At 45.3% G+C, this 18,085-nt stretch overlaps 1 protein-coding gene across 2 annotated transcripts in view; it reads right to left on the bottom strand.

The window, feature by feature from the left end:
- Positions 1 to 11,924: 11,924 nt before the first annotated feature.
- KIF3C (kinesin family member 3C) overlaps positions 11,925 to 18,085 on the bottom strand; it is a 30,750-nt gene continuing 24,589 nt past the window's right edge. Inside the window, exons 6-8 of one of the 2 annotated variants that reach the window (XM_002913789.4) lie at positions 15,020 to 15,128; positions 14,669 to 14,841; positions 11,925 to 14,429 (exon numbers count right to left, since the gene is read on the bottom strand). In XM_002913789.4, the coding sequence (XP_002913835.1) occupies positions 14,336 to 14,429; positions 14,669 to 14,841; positions 15,020 to 15,128 (376 nt within the window). In that variant the 3' untranslated portion in view covers positions 11,925 to 14,335. The remainder of the gene's footprint in view (positions 14,430 to 14,668; positions 14,842 to 15,019; positions 15,129 to 18,085) is intronic. The other variant, XM_011235076.3, reaches the window with a different exon arrangement.

The following is an 18,085-nucleotide window of genomic DNA, read 5'->3' as shown; positions in this document are numbered from 1 at the left end:
GCAGAAGGTCTGATGCTCTGATGTAGTAGGTCTGGAATAGGGCCTGAGAATATGCAATTCTAATAAATTCCCAGGGGATGCTGAAACTGCTGGTCCTGGGGCCACACTTTGCGAACTGAGGTCAATAATCAAATGCTAAAATACCTTCAGATAATGGTTAACTGTTACATTTTTAGAAAATAAAAAAGGGGAATGGAGTAGAACATTATCTGGTTGGGGGGCCACTTTAGATGGCCCCCTGACCAGGGCACGCCTCTCTGAGGTGATATTTGATTGAGATCTGAATGATGGAAAGGAGCTAGCCACTTAAAAATCTGGATTGTGGGCAATTCCAAGAAAAAGACAGCAAGTGCAAAGGCCCCGAGCAGGGAACAAGCAGAGCATATTTGAGGAACAAAATAGGACTTTTTTTTTTAAGATTTTATTTATTTATTCGATAGAGATAGAGACAGCCAGCGAGAGAGGGAACACAAGCGGGGGGAATGGGAGAGGAAGAAGCCGGCTCGTAGCAGAAGAGCCTGATGTGGGGGTCGATCCTATAAGCCGGGACCACGCCCTGAGCTGAAGGCAGACACTTAACCGCTATGCCACCCAGGCGCCCCCAAAATAGGACTTTAAAAATGCCAATGTAGCTGCAGAATATTTTGAAGAAGGTAGAGGGATACAAGATTGTCATAAAAGCAGACAGGATTTTCTGAAGTGCCACATAAAGCCATTGGAGACTTTGAAGGAGAGGATGAGTATGACCTCCTTTTGCATTTTAGATATAACTTGTTTGCTATGAAATGCCTCTTCAGCTACTGTGGGGATGGTGTACCATGGGGGAGGGGCAGGAGGGGACAGCAAGGCCGAGCTGACAGAATGGTTAGGAGGCTTATGATGGGGACAGGGGAAATGGTGAGAAATGGTGAGCTATAGGCTGTCGGAACAACCCATCACACCGCTTGGTTCCTTGTAAGCATCAGCAGATAGTCACCAAACTAATGGGAGAATGCAGCTCCCTTCCCTTCTGAAATGACACAATGATAACCCTTCATTGGTGAAATGAAGAATTTTGCAAATCATCATTCCCCAGACTGGGTTCCATTGCCTACTTGGTAACAGGGATTTTGTAGAGCTGGGGGAGGGGGTGGGGGTGCGCATTAGCTGAAATCTTTTTGGCTCCCCTCTGCCCCTTCACTCTTTAGCTCTCTTTTTAAATATTTCACTGCTACCCTCCCCCCCCTTTTGCCGGATAGAATGCAAGTTTCCAACACCTCGCTGAGAATCATTTTCCCTTTGTAAAGCAAATTGAGAGGGGGCGGCCTGGGAGCTCTGCGATTCCCCTGGGAGGTGTAAGGCGTTGGTTGGTCTCTGGGGACTCTGGTTGCTGGGAGAGGCTGGGAGTGAAGAGCACCATCTTCCCTGCTGCACTGAGGGCAAAATCAATTTATTCCTCCAAGTCCTTTCACTGAGCTGTTTTTATTACCGTTTGCACTGCATCTGATCCTGTTAGAACAAAATGCAATCAAAATATGGATTTAATTTGACAAGGGGAAAGGGCCATGAGCAACTGTAAATTGTCAGTACTGTGGCAGACGACAGCCCTGATCTCTGCAAGAACAAAGATGAGTCAGGCAGCTTTTGCAGATTAAAGAGAGCTGTCAAACTGCACTACGGAGGAAGCTGAGGTGTGGGGGGAAGTATCTGCAACACCAGTCACTCCTTCAGATGCTGGCAAAACTTTTAGAATTCCCAGTTCAAACAATTCCATCGTTTTAGATTAAGCTATTGTTTTAGCATTCAGTTTCAAAAGTTAAATAATAATAAAAGGAAAAAGCTTAGTTTTCCTTGTAGCGGTGACATTGAAATTCTTGCACGAGTCAGAAGGATTCAAAGGTCAGCTTTAACTTCCTTTAGCTCCCAGCACCCTGGAGCCCTGTGAGCACAAAGGGCTTCCCGCTGAGCTCCCTCTTGTCTCCCACCGAGTCCTTGCTTCCCTGGCGTCGTCCTTTCCAGATCCTGGGCTTTCTAGATGAGGCCCCTGGAGAGCTCTCTGGCACCTTTCTTTTTTTCTCTTTCCTGCAAACCCATTTCTCTCTCTAACGTCTCTTAACCAGGCAGATACAAACGCAACAAGTTGCAGAACTTTAGTAGGGTTTTTAAAAATATATTTTAACTGTTAGTTCTATGTTCTCAGTTCCTCATTAAAAATGTAAGATGTGTTAGCATTCTTTCTCAAAAATAGGAAAAAAATCTGTTTTGTTTTATTTTTTCAATTTATTTTTGTTTTGTTTTTAAATTACGAGTTTATCCCCTGTGGGCCACTGACGAGAGAGAGAGAGAGAGAGAGAGAGAGAGAGAGAGAGAGAGGAAGGAAGGTAGGAAAGAAGGAAAGAAGCTCTATGAACTTAGATTCCTTTCTGTGGGGGTCTCCTAATTGTGTCATCAGACTTTATGCCTATTTTTATTTTTTATTTTTTTAAGATTTTATTTATCTGTCAGAGAGCACAAGCAGGAGGAGCAGCAGGCAGTGGGAGAGGGAGAAGCAGGCTCCCCCGCTGAGCAAGGAACCGGATGAGGGACTTGATCCCAGGACCTGGGATCCTGAGCTGAGCTGAAGGCAGGCGCCCAATGGACTGAGACACCCAGGCGCCCCTATGCCTATTTTTAAATAGAGATGTTATTTCATCATCTACATTGCAGGGTTGGCACTAGCTCAGGAAAGGGAGGTCACACAGACTGGGCATCACAAGTGAACGTTTGCGTTAATATGTAGCTCTCGAAATTGTTCATCCTCTCCTTTGGAGAGAGACCGAACAGATGGCTGGGTGAGGAAGCATGTGTTCAAAGAGCATCGTGGAAAGGAGAGCGCTAGCCAAACAGAACACACATTCCACACAGGACCAGATGTGTAGCCCAGGTGCCTACCCTGTGTGGGCGCGCAGGAGGGCCCGCGCATGCGCACCGCTCAGCCCCGCCACAGGCTCAGCCGCACCGCTGGAGAAGCTCCGCCTGCGGGAGTGCGGCCTGTGAACCAGGCGCCGTCCCAGACTCGGTTGCGCAGCTCTTAGCTACCCTGTCTCTATAGTCCCCCAAGTACATAGATCAAAATAGTAAAATTACTTATCTAGGAATTGTTTAATTTCCTGTGTATATGTGTGCGTGTATGTATATGTTTATTTATTTCACATTTTCTAACTTGGCATCTATTGCTCTTATAATTTAAGAACTAGTTTCTGGTGCACCTGGCTGGCTCCGTTGGAAAAGCATGCGACTCTGGGTCCTGGGGTCGTGAGTTTGAGCCCCATATTGGGTGTAGAGATTACTAGGAAAATAAATAAACTTAAAAAAAAATTGTTTCACATTAAGAATTTTTTCCATGGGGATACTTGCCTATTCATGTTTTCTTTATCCAGAGGAGAGCCGTCTTTGGGATGGAGGTTGGGGAGGTGAAGTGCCATGGAGGGGCCAGCAGAAAAACCAGGGCTAAGGCAGCCAAGGGGAATGTGAGGTTGCTTTCTAACTTGAAGCACTTGCCTTAGAAGCTCTGCGCTGTGGCTGCAGGGACAGAGGTAAATTTACTCGGAAGCTATTGAAGCTTAAACCCCAGGACACCCCTGCTTGCAGGGCCCAGTGAGGGGCTTTAACAATGTATTTATATGGTCATATATTCCTTAAAAAATTCTCAGATATATTAGGGGCGCCTGAGTGGCTCAGTCGGGTAAGGGTCTGAACTTCAGCTCACGTTATGATCTCGGGGTCCTGGGATCCAGCCCCCTGCTCAGCGGGGAGTCTGCTTCTCCCCCTTCCTCTGCCCCTCCCCTGCTCTTGCTCTCTTTTGCTCTTTTCTCTCTCTCAATAAATAAAATCTTAAAAAAAAAAAATATATATATATATATTTTTAACTGCAGTTACTTAAAACCACTGTCTTTCCACTCCCACTTCCTTCATACCCTCATGGCATGGCTGCGGCATTTTTGAGATCTAACTAAAGAGAAGTTGAGTTGGAGACAAATTTCATCGGTTTAGCGGGATGTATTTCTGTGGTTCAGTCACTTGCGTGTTTAGATGCAGTATGGCTCGCTGACCTAGTGCAGGAATGGCTGCCGGGAATATGTCTGCCATCCACTCTGCCAGCTCACCTGGTGGCAAAACGTGAAGACGCCAGGCCAGACGTTACAAAAGGATAACGAAGAGTCGTGCAGTGCCTGGCACCAGACGTTGGCGGGTAGTGAAGGAGAGACAAGGCTGACATTTACAGAGCAAGAGCTAGTCTGCAGAAATTTCTTCCAACTATCAGATGTGCAAAACCGTGTAACTGGACCGTTTGGTTCTCTGCAATGCCTGATCAAACTGGAAATTCCCTCTCGTTAGGAATAAACACGACACAGTGTATGTAACCATAAGCCTAAAATTCATTGTATTTCCTCTTTTTGATGGAAATTGCGCACAAGAGGATTTATCAGGATTCTTGCGTTTACAGGCCCAATCTTGCAGCCGCACTAAAGAGCTGGTACCTCTGTGGGTGTGTTGTGTGTGTTCTGCATCCCCACGGATACTGACGTGTGAAAATAATACCAGAAATTTGTACGAAGCCATCACAGCTAGAACATTGTCAACAAACTGGTTAATAAGCATTATTATTTCAAACGGTGTTTAAGATTAGTTACTGCACACACACACAACGTGGAATGCCCTGAAATCTTAGAGCTCACAGATGAAAAAAAAAATTTTGATAGTGGTTTTCTCAATTTTAACCATAATTCTAAGAATTTACATGGCATTACCAATAAAGAGTTGAAGCTGAAAGAAACTTCTAAACTCTCAATAACAAAAAGACTGAATTATTTTTCTATTTTTTGGCTAGAACACATTACAAAATTGCTGTCAAAGATAGAGGCATCCAAAAAAATGCACAGTAGAGAAATACAGGGCAAAAAGTTTTAGAGAGGTCTGTCAGGTATTTAAATAATACAAATATTGTATTATTTTTCTGAATTTTGCAAGGTGGTATTTTTCAGCTCTTAAACTGTGTCATATGTTTTGATTTATTTTCTCATTCTAAACAAATACTCACTGATATTTAATTTTGTTTCATAATATTTGTCCTTTTTCTTAATAAGGGCTCTCCTCCCCTCTCTCCAAAATTGTATAAGGTCCAAATCCTGCAAACCTTGTCTCTGCTATTCATGGCAGAGACACATCTGGACTTTGCAGTGGCCATAATGGAAAGCCCAAAGAATACGGGGGGAGGGGGGGTGCTCCTGGCTGGCTCAGTAGGTAGAGCATGTGACTCTTGATCTCAGGGGTGTGAGTTCGAGCCCCACAATGAGTGTAGAGATTACTTAAAAATAAAATCTTAAAAGAAAAAAAAAAAAGAATACACAGCATACCTTGCGAGCAGGAACAGGGCCAATACATGCAGTAGTACCATAATAAAATCCCTGATAATCAGCCACTTAGAATAAAGACACAAATTTCCACCTTGAAGGTAGGTGTGGCAAAGTTCCAGCCAATAGGATTATGCAAATTCCAGGTTCCCATGAAGGAGGGCATGCCCTCTACCTGTTTTTTCCCTTCCAGTGACTGGAATGCAGGTGTGGTGGTGAGTGTCTTGGCCATGTGGACAAGGACAACACTCTAAAGATGTTGAACCAAGAATATGCAAGGAGTATTGGTCTCTAATCTCATGGAACAGCCCGACCAGTCCCCAAACTAGCCTTGGTCCACTTAGACCCATAATATTATGTGAAGGAGTAATAAATTTTCTATCTTGTTTAAGCCCCAATTATTGTGGATTGCCATTAGGCAGCTAGTCTTAAACCCTAACTGATAGAACCATGATAATAACATAGGGTTCTTTATTCTTTATAAAATTCTGAAGTGTCTCTTTTTTTTTTTTTTTAAAAGGTGACAACTTACTTTTTCTTTTTTTTTTTTCTTTTTTTTAAAGATTTTATTTATTTATTTGACAGAGATAGACACAGCCAGCGAGAGAGGGAACACAAGCAGGGGGAGTGGGAGAGGAAGAAGCAGGCTCACAGCAGAACAGCCTGACGTGGGGCTCGATCCCATAACGCCGGGATCACGCCCTGAGCCGAAGGCAGACGCTTAACCGCTGTGCCACCCAGGCGCCCCCTGAAGTGTCTCTTATGATCAGTAACTGCTGGTGAGCGGGTGGGGTAGGGGAAGGTCATCACTTTGACCCTTTCTATGAGGATCCTGAGGCCCAGGATGTTGACTGACTTGCCTGGAGCATACATGGGAGGGTCTCGGATACAGCTGCCTCACCAGCGGGGACGAGTGCCGGATGGAAACTGATGGGTGCACTTTGGGCATCAGTGTGGGTGATGAGCGTGCTGGCTTTTTGCTCTTTTTTTTTTTTTTTAAACATTTTAGTTGTTTGTTTGTCAGAGAGAGAGAGCAGGCAGAGAGAGAAGCAGGCAAAGGAAGAAGCAGGCTCCCCACTGAGCACGGAGGCTGATGCTGGACTCCATGCCGGGCCTGTGGAATCATGACCTGAACTGAAGGCAGACGTTTAACTGACTGAGACACTCAGGCGTCCCTTGGCTTTTTGCTCTTAACACCTGACTGTTCTATTTGTAAACCCCTGGAGCAGGGGCAGCTCACATTTTTGCTTTTCTCATCTTCCTGTACTTTTTGAAATTTGCTGCTGCACATGGAAAGGAATGTAAAATCAGGGAGGGTTCCTGCTTCAAATATAATGTGTCTCTCTCCTCATCCCTCTTTATTCCCTTCTTTCTTTATTGATTGAGTTAAAAAGCCACCAGGCATGGCTGTGCAGCGAAGGGGGTCTGGCAAAGTTTGGCACCCACGAGAGGAAGACAACTGAGCATGGTGGCAGTCCTTTGGGGGTCAAGAAATTGGCCACATACAAGGGAATTGGGCAAATAAGTAAATACACTGGGGTTAATGGAAGCCAGGTGTCTCATCTGTCAGGGAAAGGACTTTATAATATGAAAAAACGGGAACACCAAAACGAACCCTGAGAGGTTGGGTTGAAAGTGGAGAAGTTGGGGGAGCCTGGGTGGCTCAGTCAGTTGAGCATCTGCCTTCAGCTCAGGTCATGATCTCAGGGTCCTGGGATCGAGCCCCACATCAGGCTCTCTGCTCAGCGGGGAGTCTGTTTCTCCCTCTGCCCACTGCTCTGCCTGCTTGTGGTCTTTCACTCTGTGTCAAATAAATAAATAAAATCTAAAAAAAAAAAAGAAAAAAAGAAAAGTGGAGGAATTGGTGTGAACTCATGGTTAGATAGATAGACATAAAGTAGATACAATTGTAAAATGTGTGTGAATGAATGAGTATGTGAATACAGTGTGTATACATTTCCAAGCCCTGTCCACTGAGAGAGTCTGGGAATAGAGACCACCATTAATAATAAGGGCACTATTCACTCCTAAAAGGAATTGGGCCTTTTTGGATGAGTCTGGAACATTTTTCGGTGCCATAAAGTAAGGAAGTGCTCAAAGAAGAAAGGGAACATTTCAAAAGAACACAGAAGCCAGCTTGAAGTCACTGCTGCTGACCAAATCTAGGATAATTTGAGCATCAAAACAAATAGTGATGGACTCCCGGCTGGCTCAGTTGGTAGAGCATACAACTCTTGATCTTGGAGTCATGAGATCGAGTCCCACGTTGGGCACAGAGTTTACTTAAAAACAACAACAACAACAAATAATGACAATAATGGATTATAACACATTGAAGAAAATAGGAATCCATGAGGCTACATTGATATAAACAAGCAAAAAAAATAAGGAGAAGAGAAGGTTGTTTCTCACATTAAGGTCAACTAATAAATAAACAATGGAATTAAAAAGCCACCATTTGGCAACCGTATAACAATAATTAATTCAAGCAGGAAACTCATCAATGGAGGTTAAAACTAGTGGGTTAAACATAGAAGAGTGGGATATTTACGTAGTTCACCATATCTCCTCACAAAATGCTACTAATTACAAAAAGATAAGGAGGAATTATTTTACGATAGAGAAGCCTGGTAGACACTGCCTTAATAAATGATCGAAGTTAAGGTCACCAGTAATAGGACAAAGCAATGTCATCATGTGGCACCTGATGGGGTGCAGTGAGAAGACCGCACAGCATCACCCTGAATCTAATCATGAGGAAACACCAAACCTTAATTGAGGGACAGTCCACAAATTAACTAGCTTGAAAGACTGAAAAATGTTAAGGGTGCAAAGGTCAAGAATGGACTGGTGGGGGGATGAGGGGGTGGGAGTGGGGGTGCACCTGGCCGTCTCAGTCAGTGGAGCCTGGGACTCCTGATCTCAGGGTTGTGAGTTCGAGCCCCACGTTGGGTGTAGCGATTACTTAAAAATAAAATCTTAAAGGAGCACCTGGGTGGCTCTGTCGGCTGAACAGTGGACTCTGGATCTCTGCTCAGGTCTTGATCTCACAGTGATGAGTTCGAGCCCTGCATGGAGCCTACTTTAAAAAAAAAAAATCTTAAAAAAACAAAAAAGAGTCTATGTGTGTTCTTAGTACAATCTTGCAACTGTTCTATTAGTTTCAAATTATTTAAAAAATTAAAATCAACACACAACAGAAAACATAAACAGTGAGTTAGATTAGTAAATCCTTATGCCTTCCAGGCCCATCTCACCTGCTAACCATTTGTGTGACTTTGGGAAATCACTTTCCTTTTCTGGGTCTACTTTTGCTTATTGCCAAGTAGGAGCTTCAGATGTGAACCCATAATCACTTTGGTTTTCTTGCCCAAAGAAGGTAGCACTCTACCCCTCCCTCTGCCCAGTTGTGAAGAAAAAATGATGCATGACTGAGTACAGGGACTCCACAGGCTCTGAGGGGTGCTTTGTGCCCTCCTCTTCTACCATCCTTGAGCGTGGTCGTGGTGTCTACACAGGCCCAGGGCCCCAGCGCTGGCAGGTGTTGAAAGGCGGGCCCACTGTGAGCTTGGCTTGGAATTGCAAATGGTTGAAATGGAGATTCTCACACTTTAGTGAGTATTCACTGCAATCACCTGGAGCTGCTCATTTCAAATGCAAATTCATGGCAAATCCCCCTAATTCTAGCTTAAATCTGTAGGGATTTGTCTGCCACCATTATTATTCTTTTTTTTTTTTTTTTAAGATTTTATTTTTAAGTAATCTCTACACCCAATGTGGGGCTTGGATTTAGAACCCCGGGATCAAGTGTGGCAAGCTTCACTCCACCGACTGAGCCAGCAAGGTGCCCCTGTCTGCCGTCATTATAAATCCGGAGGTGGACAGACCCAGGCTGGTACAGCAGCACAAACTTCATCAGGAACTTGTTCCTCCACGTCTTCCGCTCCATCAACCCTCACATGTTGTGCTTGTTGCCTCAGGGTTGGAATATGGCCGCTGCTCCTTGAACAAGCCTGACGTACTCCCACCCACGAAGTTTGCATTTGCTTTTCCTCTCTTGGAGTCCCCTTCTGCATCTCCAGAAATTTGCTCAAATGTCACCTTCTTAGTAAAGGCTTTAAAACTGCAACTCCTTCCGCCCCACCCCAACCATCTGGGAACTCCCCGTCTCCCTTCTCTGCTTTATTTTTCTCAACCACACTATCACCATCTGACATGCAATGTGTTTTTCTTGTTCAATGTCTTTTGCTCCCCACCCTAGAGTGTAGCACGAGCGGGGGAGGGGTGGTGGTGGTTGTGGTGGGGGCAGGGGCTTCTGTTTATTCTATTCACTGCTATTTTCCCAGCACTTAGAACAATGCCTGGAATGAATGTATAAGTAACAGGTGCTCAATAAATAGTTGTTCAATGAGAGAATGCATTTCCAGGAGGTACATGTGACTTTTAGGAAGAAAGAAGAAAGGGGAAGAGGAAACAGATTTCCAGAAATTCCTAACCGACTTCCATTTACGTCTACTTAGCCAAAACCATGTCACATGGCCACCTGTTGCTGCAGGAGAGTCTAGGAATATGAATATCTTTACTTGGGTACACGGCTCTCCTTGCACAATTTTTGTAAATAAGGAAGAAAAGAAGAACAGATATTGGAAAGGCAGCCTATAGTGTGTACCCCATGGATCTGTCCGTGACCTAATGAAGTGGAATCTCTGAGGGTGTTAATCTTGATGCACGTGAGCCTTGGACCATGTTGTAAGAAAACTAATCAGAATAATAGGATGAGCCCAGAACGAACTTTCTTAAGCCACCGTGGGTCACAGATGCGCTGGTCACGGACGGCTGTTACGTTGGCCGAGCGGAACACACTCCATCCCCACTGCTACCCCCACCATCTTTCTTGAGAAAATCTTCACCTCCGCCCCTCCTCCCTACACATGGTTACAGCAGAACTTCTGGAGGTCTTGGTCAGATACCATGTTTCCACCCACCTGACCCAAACCACCGTATTAGAGTCACATTCCCATGAATTTGGCACTGGGACGGAGATTCTAAGTCTCTCCGGACCACCGGACCGTGTCAACAGAGAGCTGCTGCTGGCAGATGGATTGTCTACATCACGAACTGAAGTAGCCGAGGAAAGAGCACGAACCGCGCACAGAAAGAAGTTTGGTGACCTAGAGAGGGTCTTTGTGGTGTTGGAGTCCCCGGTACTCCATTATTCCCGAGGACTGGTTCTGTCCTTGCCCTTGGGGTCCATGGCACGCTTTTCTGTGTCATTTCATTCAGGCCATCTTAAATGCGTCTTTAGTTGTGGCCAAGCCTTTTAACACACACCCCGCCCTCTGGAGATGAGGTGCCCAGCCTTGGAGGAAGTGAAACCTGGCAGCTTCTTTATCAACAAACAGTTAACAAAAGACTCAGGCACCAAGGGAGAGCTCCTACCCTCTGGCTTTTCTGGGAAGCTCTAGAAAACCACCTGTGTCAGCCATACAGGTGACCCCACTGCTGACAGGAGAAATGAGTGGTTTTAAAATAGGACCTCTGCGTTCAGGTTCTGAAGACTTGGTTTTATTTCCCACCACTGCCCTTCTGTCCCTGGCCTTCACTCCTTATAAAACACACAGGGTGCCTATCCGTTTTCCTGAGGTGCGGCTGGGCTCGAGGGGTGGCAGAGAAGGAAAAAAAGCACAGGCTTTAGAGTGTGGAAATCCAGGCTCGTCGCTAACCACGCCTTTAGCCCAGTTAGTTAATTTTCCTAAATCTCGTCTGTAAACCAGTGACAGTGCCTTTCACGTGGGATGATGAAGTGAGTGTGCATGGCACGTCCCTAACACAACACCTGGCAGACCTCGATCAGCAGAGCCACTCCAGCCCTGGCCCTGGGGGCGGACGCAGCTCACGCAGGACGGGGGCCCCTCCAGAAGCATCCTCCGTGCCAGACCAACTGGCTCAGGACACCAGGCCAACCCCAGCGCTTCCCTGGGAGTCAGGAGCTTTCTGTTCGTTTGTGTGTTTGTTAGCAGCGAGTACTTTTCATTTCCCATGAGACTTCCATGCTACAGGGAACCAATAGCCAGAACCCAGAGGAAGGGAAAGAAGCCCTGGGAAGAGACCCCAATGGGATGTTAGTCTTTTGAACAATTGTAATTCAGCGCCCACCACATGCCAGGCACATCTATGTGCTTTACGTTCATGACTACCCGCTCTCATCTCTCCTGGCCGATCCGTGGAGGAGCAAAGCTGTGAAATGATATTGACAGTTAATCGGACATCTAGGCTGTTCTGACATCTGCTACTAGCTCACGGTGAACTGGGTGGAGCCCGTTTGCCCAGAACACAAACAGCTGTTGCCCACGGCTCTGGCACAGACTTCAGGCTAGAGCCTCGGACCTGCCTCCCGGCCCTACTGGGCAGACGAGTCCCTTTTAAGCAGCCCATTCTTCCCCCAAGGTCCTGATAGCTGCAGCTGAGCTCCGAATACTCTCTCCAACCCCTCTTGGAAAGACAAGGAAGACAGAGAAAGGAGAAAGTGCATAAGACAGTATAAGTAAGAACAGAGGGAAGAGAAGGTAGGCAACCAATTCTGTGACGATACTCATTCCTTTATTATCAACTGTGTTAATTTGAACAGGGCTGGGCTGCAGGCTGCCGGCAGCGGCGAGCTGCAGGTGCATTTCAGCTCAACAGAGAGGCCTCATCTGAAGCCAAGGAGACAGAGGGTAATGTTTTTTTATATATATTTATATATTACATATGTCCCCGTATAGTCATATGTATAGAGTGACAAGAATGGGCCACTGCAGTAACTGTTATCCTAAATAAAGACCATAGCAACAGACATGGAAATTTGGTCCTTATCAAGGCCTTCACTTTGTCAGTCAAATGTTTGATACATCAAAAGGGAAAGGAGAGAGACAGAGAGACTGAGATCCAACCACCCCGGTGGCCCTGTTCCCAGCATAGCTTACACCGAGTGCAGAGTGTCCCCAGAGCATAGAGCGGAGGTAAACACACACACACACACAAACACACACACACATACACACGTACACAAAGCCGCAGGCAGGAGCTCCTCCTCCGACACACCTCGGCCCAGCCGTCAGACTGGGGGTGGTGAAACTGGGTATTTTGTGCTATAAGACTATGAGGGTCAAGTGACCAGATGATGCTGAGTCGATGTGTCCAAGTGATGAATGGGGGTGATACGTGCGGTTTCATCCACAAACAAGAAAGGTCAGTGGGAGAGGCTGCTCAATGTAGGCATGAAGTCCCCCGAGGCCCAGGCCACCTGGGGGATTTCTCCACAGAATTCCTGTCCCAGACACAGCCAAACCTCTGATCTGAATCCTGAGTCTCAAATAATCTCTTGGGCTCCGATGAAGAATGGTACTTCCTTGAAGGACAGGAGCAGTGGCAATTGAGTTGTCCAACCATCTAGTCCAGTAACTACGGCAGAAATGATAGCATCATTGAATTAAACCAAACCGTAGCTTGGTCCTTAGAGCAGAACTTGAACTGTGCAAGAAGGGTTCACCTCCTGATGGAAAGAGAAGAACCAGGTAATCAGCCCCCACCCCTGCATCCACCTCCCACTCACCAAATTCAAGCAGCTTAGTCAATTTCATGCTTTTCTACAATGACTAAAATCCTTGTATTTCTGGAAACCAGAGATTGCCACTATTAGGGCATTTTGAGATCTTAAATCATTTGTTTCTTTCATGATGACCTCTTCACTCCTCTACCAAAATACACACTTAAAAAGTAAATCAACGAAAGTTAATCTCTTTCTTTCGGTAGAAATTTACTTATTACTTGAGATACCTGGAGATATCTTAGGATGTCACAAAAGGAGGTGGGGAGTACTTCCCTAGGGACCGATTTGCACAATTCTGAAGAAGGGATCCATTTTCAACAAAACAGTGCTCAACAAATGTGACGCAGAAGCAGGAGTAATAGGCCAAGCCGGCAGATTGTGCCCGGGTCTCTGTCTCCTGTGCTAAATGAAGGGGGAAGCAACAGATTCCAATACCTTTGTGTAGCCAGGGGGAGAATGACATTGATTCCCCCACTATGACCTGGGATCCAGGCAGCTGCAGAGCAAAGTGACCACAGCAGGAAGGAGCAGCTTCTCAAAAATGGGGAGTTGGCTTGATTGCTTGTTGATCCCAGTTACTTCTCCAAGGGGACAGAAACAAAGGGACTCAGAGAAGGGACTTCCTTTGATGACTGTCCATGTTGTTTCCATGACTGTTTCATTTTCTGCAAGTCCCGAAGAGGCAGCAACGGCTGGTTCACAATTCCCATCCAAAGGTTGGGAAGGCGGCCAGGAAGCCGAGTTTGGTAAGCCATGAGTTCTTGCCAAAGCCGAAGAGCGTGAGCTGTGTCGGTGAGGTCATGTAAGTCCTTGAAAAGGAGCCCAAGAGGCCAGAAGAGGTTGTCTGAGGTCCAGAAAGTGAAGTGCAGGGCTCTTTTCGCCAGGATCATAGGCCCAACACTGTCAGGACGTCTCTGGTCCTTTGTGGACATCTAGCATTTTTCTAGTCCCAGAAAGTGCTTAGGAACTGCTCACCGTCAGCCCAGGAGGGGATGGATTATGGAGCGAGACAGGTAGAAAAAGCACTCTCTTCTCAGGCACTCGCTACCTTCCCTTGTGGGGGCAGCTGACGGGAGGAGCTTGAGGTCTGACATGGGGAGGGTCTAAAGTCAGAAGGAAAGGAGGCTATGCAGTGACCACGGCAGGCTCAGGCGAGGGCATCTCCCCCCACAACCGAGCTCCACAAATAAATAACATTAATTAAATAAAGGAGGCTAAGGAGAGCAGGCCGACGCATGGTCTGCCAGATTCTCACCCCCTCACGCACACGCACATGCACACACACGCACGCACACTGAACGTCGGGTGAGATGATCCAGGGTTGGCTCCCCGTCCCAGGGGGCTCTTGGACGGGCAGCCTGATGGAGGGTTGTCACTCGTGGTCAAGCACTGCTGTGGGGTGCAGAGCAGCGGAGGCCAGTGAGGCATGTGGGGTAGAGGGTGGAGGCCGCTGCGGACTCTGGCACCTGCGGAGGGTAGGGGTGAGGTGGGTGAATGGGGAGGTTGGGAAACAGCAGGAAACAGAAAAGTGAGGACTTGCCTTTCCCTCATCTGCTTGCTGTGGGAACTCCTCCCCGATGACCCCAGTTCTCTCCCTCCCTTAATGCCTCACGGGTACAACCAAAACCCTCTTCAGCCTCAACCAGCCCATAGGGTCTCCATGCCTCCTAAGTCCACTGCCCACTCCGACCACAGTGGTACTGACCAGGACCTGGACTTTCGAACTTTAGACGTGGAAGGTCTTTCCAGAAAGCTGTCCAAGCGCATGAGCCTCTCCATGTGTAGCGCACGGGGGTCTTGGTCTTGGTCGTGAGAGAATTCCAGCTCAAAGACGGCTGGAGGGGACACATCCAACTCCAGAAACATTATGTTTTCAGCCTGCGGTGAGAACATCAGACCAGACGTGAGCAGTGGCCCTGATGATTCTAGCTCTTAGGCGCCCAGTAAATACTGGGTATAGCAAAGCTGGTGAGGTAGGCTGAGCAAGCAGAGATGATGAGCATTGCCTCCCTTGGGCTTTCTCTCCTTTCCCCCCTTCTATTTCCCAGCTTCTTACCCTGTACCTGGGGTGGGACCCCATGGCCATAGCAACCCGAGCATACTGGCTGATAGGCCTCTTGTAGCCCACTGCAGACGTTGGCCGCTTCTTCATTTGGCTGTTACTGCTGTGGGGAAGAGGCTATATTAGAGCGAATTTCTTTTGAAAATGGGGATAATAATATCCTGAAGAATTAAGTATCATTCAAAGTAGGCAGGAGGCTCTGCAGACCGTTTGCAGGAATTTTCTTCTCATTGTTCTAATATAGCCGGACAAATAAAAACTACAACACAAGAAAGCATATATTTCTTTACTTTTTTTTTCTATTTTTTTTCTACAGTAAAAAGGTTTGACTAAGGGATGAAATGAAGGAAATCCAATCTTCTTTTAGCTTTCAGATTCATATGCTGATTTCACCCACTATGCAAAACCATTGATGATTAGTGGTTCCTCTTTTCATTTTTCTTCTTAAGAGTTAGTACAAAAAGAATGATTAAAAAATCAAGCTGGAAATGCAAGGGTCCCAAAATAGCCTAAACAATCCTGAAAAAGAACAAAGTTGAAGGGTTCGCATGTCCCAGTTTCAGAACTTAATACAAAGCCTACAGTAATCAAGGCTGTGTGGTACCAGCATAAGGACAGACATACAGATCAATGGAATAGAATTTAGAGTCTAGAAATAAATCCTTATACCTACAATCAGTTGATTTTCTATAAGGGTACCAAGACCATTCAATGGGGGAATGAACAGTCTCTTTAACAAATGGTACTGGGACAACTGGATGTCCACAGGCAAAAAAATGAAGCTGGATCCTTACCTTGCATCGCCTATAAAAATTAACTGACAATAGATCACAGACTAAAATGTAAGAGCTAAAACTATAAAACTCTTAGAATAAATGACAGAAGTAAATCTTCATGACCCTAGATCAGGTAATGGTTTCTTGGATATGCTATCAAAAGCTAAAGCAACCAAAGGAAAAAATAGATAAATAGGACTTCGCTGAAACTCAAAACTTCTGGGGCACTTGGGCTGCTCAGTTGGTTTTAGCATCGGACTCTTGATCTGGCTGGGGAGCGTTTACTGCGGCATCATTTACAATTGCAAAAAACTAGAAACAACCCAAATGTGCAGGAATAGGGGCCAAAGTATTAGTCAGCTGTGTAAAGAAATATGATGGAGTCATTAAAATCTTTGTGTGGCTCCATGTGCACATGAGAAGATTTCCACAACACAATAAATAAAAAAGCAAATAAAAGGATGACAGTTGTGTTTTTTGTTTTGTTTTTTTTTTGTTTTTTAAAGATTTTATTTATTTGACAGAGAGACACAGAGAGAGGGAACACAAGCAGGGGGAGAGGGAGAAGCAGGCTTCCTGCTGAGCAGGGAGCCCGATGTGGGGCCCAATCCCAAGACCCTGGGGCCATGACCTGAGCCAAAAGGCAGATGCTTAAAGACTAAGCCATCCAGGAGCCCCTGTTTTTTGTTTTTTGTTTGGGGGGGGGGTTGGGGCAGAGGGAAAGAGAGAGAGAGAGAATCTTAAGCAGGTTCCCTGCCCAGAGCAGAGCCAGATGCGGAGCTTGATCTCACAACCCTGACATCATGAGCTGAACTAAAATCAGGAGTCAGATGCTTAGCCACCCAGGTACCCTGTTTTTGTTTTTAAAGTAATGTGTGTGGGGGAACCCAGGTGGCTCGGTTGGGCATCTGCCTTTGGCTGGGGTCATGATCTCAGCGTGGACAGCGGGGAGCCTGCTTCTCCCTCTGCCTGCCGCTCCCCCTGCTTGTGCTCTCTCTCTCTCTCTCTCTCTCTCAAATAAATAAATAAGGGGGAAGAAAAGAAAAAAAAAAGAAATGTATGTGGATTTGTATGTATGTTTAGAAGAAAGTCTGCATATTCAACAAAATGTTAATAGTTATTGTTTTTGGATGGTATGATTACAGGTGACTTTTATTATCTTTATGCCCTTCTGTAAAATATGAACTATTTTATAATGAAAATATATCACTTTATATCTAATTATCTCAGACATTCAGAAAAGTATAGAAAACAGTATATATGTACGCTTACCATTCAGCTTTGTCAAATCATCTATTTACCATTTTGTTATACTTATGCCAGATTTTTTTTAAGAAGTAAAATGTAGGCATTTTTAAAAACTCCTATCTTTCTCTCCCCAGAGTTAATTACTCTTTTGAATTTGGCACTAATCAACACAGTGCATGTTTTTATAGTTACTTATCTGTGTGTATATTCATCAACAATATACATGGGTATTTGTATGCCTATTTCTAAAATTTGAACTGTCTGGTATACATACTGCTTTTTTTTTTTTTTGCATGCTCAACATTTTTTAAAGATTTATCCACGCACCCCTAGATTAGATTATTCAAGTTTGCTTATATTAACTACTTTAAGGTTGCAATGTAACATCATATATACGTATATGTATAATATTCTCTTATTGACGGACATCTAGGTTGATTTCTTTTTTCCTATCACACACAGTGCTGTTGTGAACATTTCTATACAGGTATCTTCAAGTACATATTCAACAGTTTCCCTGGGGTATATACCTAGGAATGGAATGGTTCCATTGTAAGGTATGTACATTTTCAACTTTACTAGATATTGCCAAATTGCTTTTCGAAGTGGTTATACCTATGAAAGCTTCCATTACTCTCTATCCTAGCCAACTCACAGTATGTCAGACTTCTTCCTTTCAGCAGTGTGATGAGTGTGGTGTATTGCTTTTATGATTCAAAACAAACAAACAAAGATAGGAAAGAAAGCAAGAAAGTATTTCCATTAAAACAAAGTAACACTGGTTTTGGAGTAAGACTATCTGAGATTGAATGTTGGCTCTGCCTCTTACAGCTTTGTTACCTTGGGAAGTGGCTGAATACCTCTGTCCCCACCCCCCAGCCCCTCCCGCGTCACACACAACTGCTGAGATGAAGCCAGACAAGCAGTGAGCAGAGCGCACGGCAAAGGCTCAACCCCCGCAGCTGTGATGATTATTTATTCTCGATGCAACTTGCTAATTTCAAGCAGGGATACAAACGAGCAATGCAAAAAAAGC

The sequence above is a fragment of the Ailuropoda melanoleuca genome, chromosome 4 (assembly GCF_002007445.2).
Source record: "Ailuropoda melanoleuca isolate Jingjing chromosome 4, ASM200744v2, whole genome shotgun sequence".
Classification (NCBI taxonomy): Eukaryota; Metazoa; Chordata; class Mammalia; order Carnivora; family Ursidae; genus Ailuropoda; species Ailuropoda melanoleuca.
The sequence above is the reverse complement of the archived record's forward strand: the minus strand, read 5'-3'. Positions and strand labels throughout refer to the sequence as shown.